At 32.6% G+C, this 9,075-nt stretch overlaps 1 protein-coding gene across 1 annotated transcript; it reads right to left on the reverse strand.

The window, feature by feature from the left end:
- Positions 1-1,429: 1,429 nt before the first annotated feature.
- Positions 1,430-3,810, reverse strand: LOC111242122. The gene is made up of 5 exons (XM_022784442.1): positions 3,523-3,810; positions 2,836-3,327; positions 2,527-2,750; positions 2,181-2,438; positions 1,430-2,105 (listed from the first exon to the last, which is right to left on the reverse strand). Exons 1-5 carry the CDS (start codon positions 3,808-3,810, stop codon positions 1,430-1,432), a joined length of 1,938 nt encoding a protein of 645 aa, XP_022640163.1.
- Between the last annotated feature and the right edge of the window lie 5,265 nt (positions 3,811-9,075).

The raw sequence follows: 9,075 nt of genomic DNA on the forward strand, positions 1-9,075 counted from the left end.
TTGGTCCCTCCTTTGGGAGGGTTTGTTCAAAGTGGTCCCTCCTTTTTTTCAAAAGTTCACTTAAGTCCCACCTTTTGCAAAAACTGTTCAAAGTGGTCCTTTTTGCTAACGGCGTTAACTTTCTTAACGGCACAGTTGCCAGGTGGCTAACATCTGCTGATTTGGCATTGTTAATTGTTTTTAAAAAATATATAATGATTACGTGGAAATGTATATAATTAGGGTTGGATTAGAGAAGGATTTAGGGGTAATTTTTGGTGTGTGATTAAGTTAACCATCCTGTTACAGTGATTGATGGTTATTGTTCCCAAGTTTAAAAGCCATGGTTAGGGTTTGTGGTCATTTGCTCCAAAGTTTTGGACAGTCAAAAGGTTAGGATTTAGAGTTTTGAATGGCTTCTTCACAAAGTGGTTGTTCTTGTTCGAAGACAACGGGCAAAGGAGCTTCGCATTCATCACAGGGTGCTGTTTCGAGGGGTGTTGGGATAACCCCTATTTGCTACTGTGGTGATTTTGCTATACTGAAAGTTTCGAAAACTGCAAGGAATGCTGGGAGGCAATTTTGGGCATGTCGTCATTATAAGGTTTTTGTAATAGCAAAGTCACTTTTATGTTTAATTGATTTCCTATGTTGACAGTTTTTTGTGTTTTTTGTGAGTAATAGGGTGCATTTACAAGTGGGATGTCATGTAACTTTTTCAATTGGTTTGGTGAAGAGAACGGTGATGATAGAGATGGTACAAATGTGAGGGAAAGCAACAAGAGGACCAGTGATATGGAAAGTGCTGTGAAATAGTTGCAGAGAAAGATGAAGTTCGTAGTTGGAGTTGGGGTTGTTGTTATTGTGCTTAACATCATCATATTGGGGGTGTGTTTAGGTTGATGTTAGGTGACCAATGTGCAATTTATGTTGTGTTCATGTATTTTGAGTTCATGTTGTAATGTTTTGAGTGCCCTTAGGTTGATGTTAGGTGGGCAATCTTGAATCAATGTTGTGTTTGTGTATTATGAGCTGCTGTTGTAATATAACTTGAACCATCTGGGTTAGTTGAATGAAATTCGTAATAGTCCTCAGTTTCGTTTTAAGTTGTGCATTTTGGTCCTTACTTTTGGTTAAAATTGTTCATTTTGGTCCCCCTTTTAGTTAAAAATTGTGCATAATGGTCCCTTAAATTGAACATAATTCCAGTGCATGGTAAGGAAACCTTAACCTAAAAGAACATTCAAACAACAGTTTGACACATAATATTCAGTACATCCAGTCAAACATGTTTAAATTCAAAGAAAGATACTGCCATACACAATATCACCAAATTCATACATAAGATGTCCAAATTCAAATATGAAAGATAAAATGTCTAACTTCAAATAACATACATAAAAACTTAGCTACTGTCCTACACACTCTCAATAAAGAAAGAGAGTTCAATCTATGCAACGTTTCTTCTAATTGTTAACTTTTTCCTAAGTATTGGTGGAGTTGGTTCTGTCATGGAATCTTGTGTTGGTACTGGAGGCTGAGTTGATTGGTCACTTGCTGCTTCTTGTGGCTGGGTAGGTTGGTCACTTGGTGCTTCTGGTGGCTGAGGAGGTTGGTCACTTGGTGCTTTTTGTGGCTGAGGAGGTTGGTCACTTGCTGGTTCTGTTTGTTCTATGATGGGTGGACGTAGAGGACATATTTTTTTGTTGTGCCCCAATTGACGACAGATGCTACATTTCTTTCTATGCCCACCAACAGTTATCTGGGTTCCATCCTTGGTTAGCTCCCATGGGTCCAATCTTCTTTTCTTCTTTGGCCTCTCAGGCATCTTCCTCTTTACTGGTGGCATTATATCAGGGAAGCTTGTTTTTTCCCATAGGAGGTGGCCATTCACAGGATAAATGATGGATGCATAAGTCTCTTCGTATGTGGATTTCATGAACCAAATTGGTATAAAAGTGTCTGGTTGTAAATTTATAAACTGCATGGCTGATACTGCATGGCAACATGGGATGCCACTGATCATCCATTGCCTACAGCTACATTCACGAGCATCCAAGTCCACTGAGAACTTGTTCCCAACAGCTGACACATGCCTAACCTCAAAAATCCTCCTTGCAGACCAGCTGAAACAAATAAACATAAATAACTATGTTAAAAAATTGAAAGTAAACATAAATAAGACAGAAGAAGAATATTACCTTGGAATCCAATATCTAGACAACTTAGATTCCTTTAATAATCTCTTCTTGATCTTTGGGCAAACATTGAAATCCATAGATGCCACCTTCATTCTGTTCGTGGCCCACCTTTTCATCAAATAAACTCTAATATCTTCCAGCAATGTGATTATTGGTTTTCCTCTAGCATGAATGAGGACACTGTTGAAACCTTCACTGATGTTGTTATNTAGACTATCACAACTTGCTTGAGATGTGAATCTAGATCTTGACCAAAACCTAGACCAGAAGAAGGAAGAAACTGGGTCATCATACATGACGTATTACAATGTGCATGTCACAGGGATGAGGTATTTATCATACGTACCTTGGTGGAATACCTATGAGGTATTTATAAGCTTCCTCATTCACTGCTCTCATCTTCAGCATCTCTCTCTCCCAAGCCTGGGGGTACGTGCTTGTTGCAGCACTCCACATCAAATTCTTCAGTATTTGACCACTGAATTGCTTCCTAAAGTTAGCATATAGGTGCCTTATGCAGAATCTTTGTTCTGCCTTAGGCAAAAGGTCTTCAATAGCATGTAGCAACCCCTGACAACAACACCAATTATAATGAAACATACATACATGAAGCATAAACTGCAAAAAAAGGAAAATTTGTAAGTAGTGCATGTACCTTTTGTTGGTCAGACATCCACGTGCATGCTCTACATATTTGATTACCACCAAGGTCTTCAATCAATAATTGCAAAAACCAACTCCAACTATCTTTATTTTCAACTTCAACTACTGCATATGCTATGGGAAGCATTTGGNCATTTGGGTCCCTACCAACTGCTGTTAGCAACTCTCCCTTATATATACCTTTCAAAAAACAACCATCTAAAAATATGATGGGCCTGCAACTTGCAAAACTCTTCTTACATGCATCCAAACATACGTAAATTCTTTCAAAAATGGCCTCACCATTATCACTGTTCACTTTAATCTTAACAGTTGAACNTGGGTTACTTCTCAAGACCTCATGTCCATAGTCATGAATCCTTCTAAATTGCTCTTTAAAGTCTCCTTCACGTTCATTTGTTGCCATTAACTTGGCCCTTCTTGCTTTGGAAATTGAGACCTTGGTGTTCCATTTCCTAAGTGCTTTATTACGTATATCTTGTACCTTTATAGTTGGATTATCATGCAACACCTTATCTACTTCATGACTCAACCATTTACTATTCATCATTTTTATGTTTAGTTATCTGCTGCATGCATGGGTTTCAACAATCTTCCTTAATTGCCAAATCTTTCTTGATGACAAATATCCTAAGTAAGCTACCCATGGACACTTTTTTTGTGCACCCATGCATCTCACCCGAACCTTACGCTTATCATTCTTTACAAACTTAAGATCCCTCCCAGTATGAATAACATAGTTTTTAATTGCTTCCTTAAAATCCTCCTTATCATTAAAAATAGTACCAACTTCCCATTTGTAGTCTACCATTGACTTTTGCTTTCCAAATTTAGGAAACGGACATGGACTTGGTTTGGCAGCATTGTCATCCTCCTTACTACCACTACCTTCACTACCTTCTGGAGTTAACAACTGTTCTGACTCCGAATCATCATCAGACAACCCCCTTCCAATATCTTCCACCATGTGATCTTCACCACTAACCTCTAATGTTTTCTACTTCATCCAAAGACTCCCAAGTATCCACTTCCACTTCCTCCTCACTACTGTTTTCTACTTCCTCCTCAACGTCCACTGCACCCATTTCCTCAGCCTCCACTGCACCCACTGCCTCCACCTCAACTTCCTCCACTGCCTCCACCTCCACCTCCACTTCCTCCACTTCCTCCATTGCCTCCACTTCCACCTCCACTTCATCAACCTCCACTGCACCCACTTCATGAACCTCAACTGCACCAACTTCATCAACATCAACTGCACCAACTTTGTCCACCTCAACTGCCTCAAACCCATTACCCCCACCACTCTCTGCAGGCCCTTGACAAAGGTAAAGGATGTCATTCTCTTTCTCATTCTCAATTTCCACAACCTCTGGTTCACTAACTTTATGCACGACAAATAAGTGCGCTTTCCCCAAACATCTAGCTACTTCCATCATATTCATAGCTCCACTATTGTCACACAGGCCATGTAAAATATTATCAATGCTGTAAACTAACTCCTCTACTTCCATGTAACCCATTTCTTTCATTGAAGCAACAACTCCAAAATAACTCCATGTGTCGGGGTCAATGTCCCAACATGATATATGCCCACCTATATACTGAAAGGGACACACGTCCTTTACTAAGGTCCTACCGTGGTGGACCACGACCTTAAACCTCTCGTCACCCATCCCAAACCCTACCCTGCAAATGAAAAGGGGGACCACTTTCATAAATTAAGACCCATGGGACCAAATTAACAACAAACAGGGACCACTTTCAACACCCAACAGGGGACCAATTTCAACACCCAACAGGGGACCCCATTCAACAACGAAAACGACAAAAATGAAATCGTATTTTAACCATGAACAGGACAAATACAATCATATTTTAAGCATCAATAACACAAACATAATCATATTTTAACTTTCAATAACACAAACATAATCATATTTTAATCATCCACACCACAAACACTTAATATTGAAATGAGTAAGTAACAAAACTAACCTCAACGATGACGAACGACACAACCTCCTTGACGAATCACGAACCTTGACGAATCAAGAACCTTGACGAAACCACCTCCTACAGCGCTGATGGACGAAGACGATGGTATGAACCCTAAACAATGTTCTCTTCAATTTCTCATTTTCCCAATCATATTCGAAATTTTGACCCCAAACTAATTTAACCCTAATTCCAATTTCTAATCTAACCCTAATTGTAATTTCTAATTTAAACCTATTTCCAATATTCCACGTCACAATTTATTTTATTTTTTAAACCTGTAGCAAAGCATAACGTTACACGTAGTCACATATTAGCCACCTGGCAGCTGTGCCGTTAAGAAACTTAACGCCGTAACCAAAAAGGACCAAATTGAACAGTTTTTGCGAAATTTAGGACTTAAGTAAACTTTTTAAAAACGAAGGGACCAATTTGAACAAACCCTCCCAAAGGAGGGACCAAAATAAGTATTAAACCTTGTTTTAAACTAGTAATGTAAAATAGGTTTGCTTATAAAGTATTCATGAAATTGATTTTTAATGAGAAAACTTAAGTTTATTTATTTAAGTAGACTTAACATTAATATTAAATTTGAAAGAAAGTAAGTATTTGGTGCATGACAGTGAGATGCACTATAATCTAACCATAACTTATCATATAATTTCTGATCTATTTCACATTCCAAGCATTTGATAAAATTCTAAAACTAATCTTTTGTTTTTGTACAGTTTTAATTCCAAACATCAACACAATTTATGAACATGTCTAAATTAGTTGTCAATAACAATTGTTTCATGATTTGTACAAGTTCTTTGGAAGAATAATAATTTCGTATATTTTATTATTGTGAGACTAGTACACTTGTCATTAAAAGAATTACACTAATAATGGCATATCATAAATCGTTTAATGTATATGGTACATTCATAAAGTGAAGATAAAATTAATACAAAATTTATCTTAAACACAAACTCCAATTCTATTTAAAAGTTTAGAGAATAAAAATATAAAATTCCCTATTTTCATGTCTAACTTATATTATTTCATGCAATAACACAATCAGTATATTTTACGTTTACCAACAATTTTTTTATTTATTTCATAATTTTTGAAGAAATTTTTACAAATAAAACTAAATATAAGTCTTTAATGCATATATTTTCACAATAACATTAATACATTTTCAAATTCCTCAAACAAACCCCTTTATGAAATATACAGTTTAAATTAAATAAAAATAATAATTGCTACCAAAGTTTTGAATAAAAAAGTGTTGTTGAATATTTCAGTTTCATAATATTTTTAAATTGTGTACATAAATAATACAATTTCAAAGGTACTAAAAAATAATACGTAATATAAATATTATATCCTCAAATTTATGTATATATACTTTTAATTTGTTTCATTAGTGATACATATCTTTTATATGAAACTAGTAGAAATACATACGTTAAGCGTATGTGGGTCATTTTTTTTATAAATAGTTAATTAAATTTAAAAGAAATAAAGGATAGAAGAAGAATTTTCTTCCTATATATAAGTATATATATAATTATAATATTATTTGCATTCAAATTATATATAATTATAACATGTAACAAAGATTTTTTTAAAGAAAACCATAATTTGTCTTTGAAAATTATTTTTTCATTCTTTTTAAGAATGAGTATTCAATAAGTTGAGATAACATATTTAGATTAATCACTACCTCCAAAGTGTTGTCAATTTTAGAGTTTGAAGATCTAGTTATAATTTAATTTTTTGAAAACACTTTTAAAGATTGGAAGAGGATGTTATATTTCAATTATCCATGATATCGTCTTTGTAGTTATTTGTAGATATATGAAACTATTTGATATTTCCCAATACTAATTTTGTTAATTAGTATGAAATTTTTGTTTATACTAGTGAGAAATTTTTGTTGAGTTTTACTTTATTGGGTGGGTCTCCTTGTATTATATGAGGATGTTTTATGAGTGGAGTTAGCACTTAAATAGAATTGAAAAATGTATGATATTGATGATCTAGATTATATATGAATGGTGATAATGAAGATTTATAATATTTATGAAATGATGTAACAGAAAATTGGTGTGACAAGAGTTGAACAGAAAAATGAGAGTATGTTCCCTGTCCTTTCTCGTTTCCCGGGGGCATTCTGCGATGTGTCTTTGAAAAAATTGGTGGTTTACAGTTGTAGTGTTGAAGGGACGTACCCCTTTAGAAAGGGAATTCCGTACTTTGTCCACTTCTCAACTTCCAAACAAAATATGTCTAAATCTAATTAAAGCTCTTCCCACTTACACCATCAATCCTTAAACAAATCATCAACCCTAGATCAATCATGTCCCTTACCATCTTCTTAATGTCAAAATTTCTGATGTGTTAAGTTGATGAACTGTGTATCGTTATTTTTAGGTTTAATGTTTTAATATCTTTGTTTTCGTCTAGAATTTTAAATACGTTTTTCTTTTTCGGTGTTTTGAGTTAAGTCTTTATTTTTTTAAAATTGGATTAAATAGGATCTTTCCGTTAAATTGAGATGATGTCGTTAAGAAGAGTATCTTGATCGTGTAGTTTTTTATTACGTGACATTGAAAATATGACTGAATTGTATTTTTTTAATTTTTGAATTAAAAAATAAAGTATGTCCTATACTTCAGTTTTTAATTCAAAAATTAAAAAAAATACAATTCAGTCACATTTTTAATACATGTAATAAAAAACTACACTGTCAGCATATTCTTCTTAACGGTGTCATCTCAATTTGACGGAAAGATCCTATTTGATTCAATTTTACAAAAATAAGAACTCAATTGAGTGGTCGAAAAAGAAAGAGACCTATTTAAAATTCATGACGAAAATAAAAACCTATTGAAATATTAAACTTTATTTTTAATATAGATTAATCTATATTATTTTTTAGTTTTAAAAAATACGATCAATGGTAAAGTAAAAATATAAAATGTGTAAGTATATATTATTATCGATATTACTTAGTGCGGGTAAGTTTATTCAGATAAATGACAAATAATAAGATTTTATAAGACATATCCGTCCTGCAAGATAAATGACAAACAATTAGATAAAAGTACGAAGAAAAAAATATGAATTAAGAATAAAAAATTAAAGCACAAATGTCTTCATTAGAAAAAACACATCTTCAATCCTACCAAATCTACCAAACTGAACAATACATATGACTAAGTTATTTTACATGGCCTGAACTTTTACACTTTTACACAGCAGGAAAAAAAATACATTGATTGGAAATAAGATAGAGAAAGAGACAAAAATAGATTAAATGGGAAAAGAAATAATATAAAAAAGTTCTTTGTGATTGAATAACATGATATGATTAGATTAAATATAAAAGTATTATTTGACTCTTTGCACGAGTTTAAGTTATTTTTAGCCATAAAAAGTTATGTGTAAAAGTGTATTTCACCTCAAATAAGTAAGAAATAAGGTCTTACCAATTAAACTATCTTTTTCTCTATTTTACTTGTATCAATCAACATTAATATTATTATTATCATCAATGTGAATTATAATTAAATCAATAAATATATATAATCATATTAAAATATATTTTATTAAAATTTGTTATTTTTTATGTCTATTATTTTACTTATTATTGAATTGTTACATAATCATTCATTAATATTGAATAGATATATGTATATTTCAACAGTAAATAAGTATGTTAGAAATTAAACATTAATTAAAAAGATAATATATTTTGTAGAGTTAAATTAAATTTAAAATCTATTTTCCTGTTATCAAGTTAAACAAAAATAAATAGATGAACATAAAATGATAATATATCTTATATGAGATAAAAAGAAAAAACAAAGTTTAGAATAAGAAAGATAGGTAGAGTCTATAAAATGTTAAAGAAAATAAGAACAAGGACACTGACAGGCAAAGGTGGCAAAGTTGAGAGTTGTTGAGTGTTGGTACCTTTCCGATTGTTTGTTCTTCTCTCTATTATTTTATGAAAGAAAGTAAATTGTTTTATCTGAAGATTGTTACAGCATTAACTTCAACATAATTTGGCAATAATGAAGAATAAGTGAATGATTAACACAGAGAGAAGGAAAAAGTAAGAGTTAATTAGTGAGTAATGAAGAGTTGTAAGTGATAGGAAGAGAAAAGGAGCAGTAGTTTGAGAAATATATATATATATATATATATATATATATATATATATATATATATATATATATAT

Source organism: Vigna radiata, chromosome 7 (genome assembly GCF_000741045.1).
Source record: "Vigna radiata var. radiata cultivar VC1973A chromosome 7, Vradiata_ver6, whole genome shotgun sequence".
Lineage (NCBI taxonomy): Eukaryota > Viridiplantae > Streptophyta > Magnoliopsida > Fabales > Fabaceae > Vigna > Vigna radiata.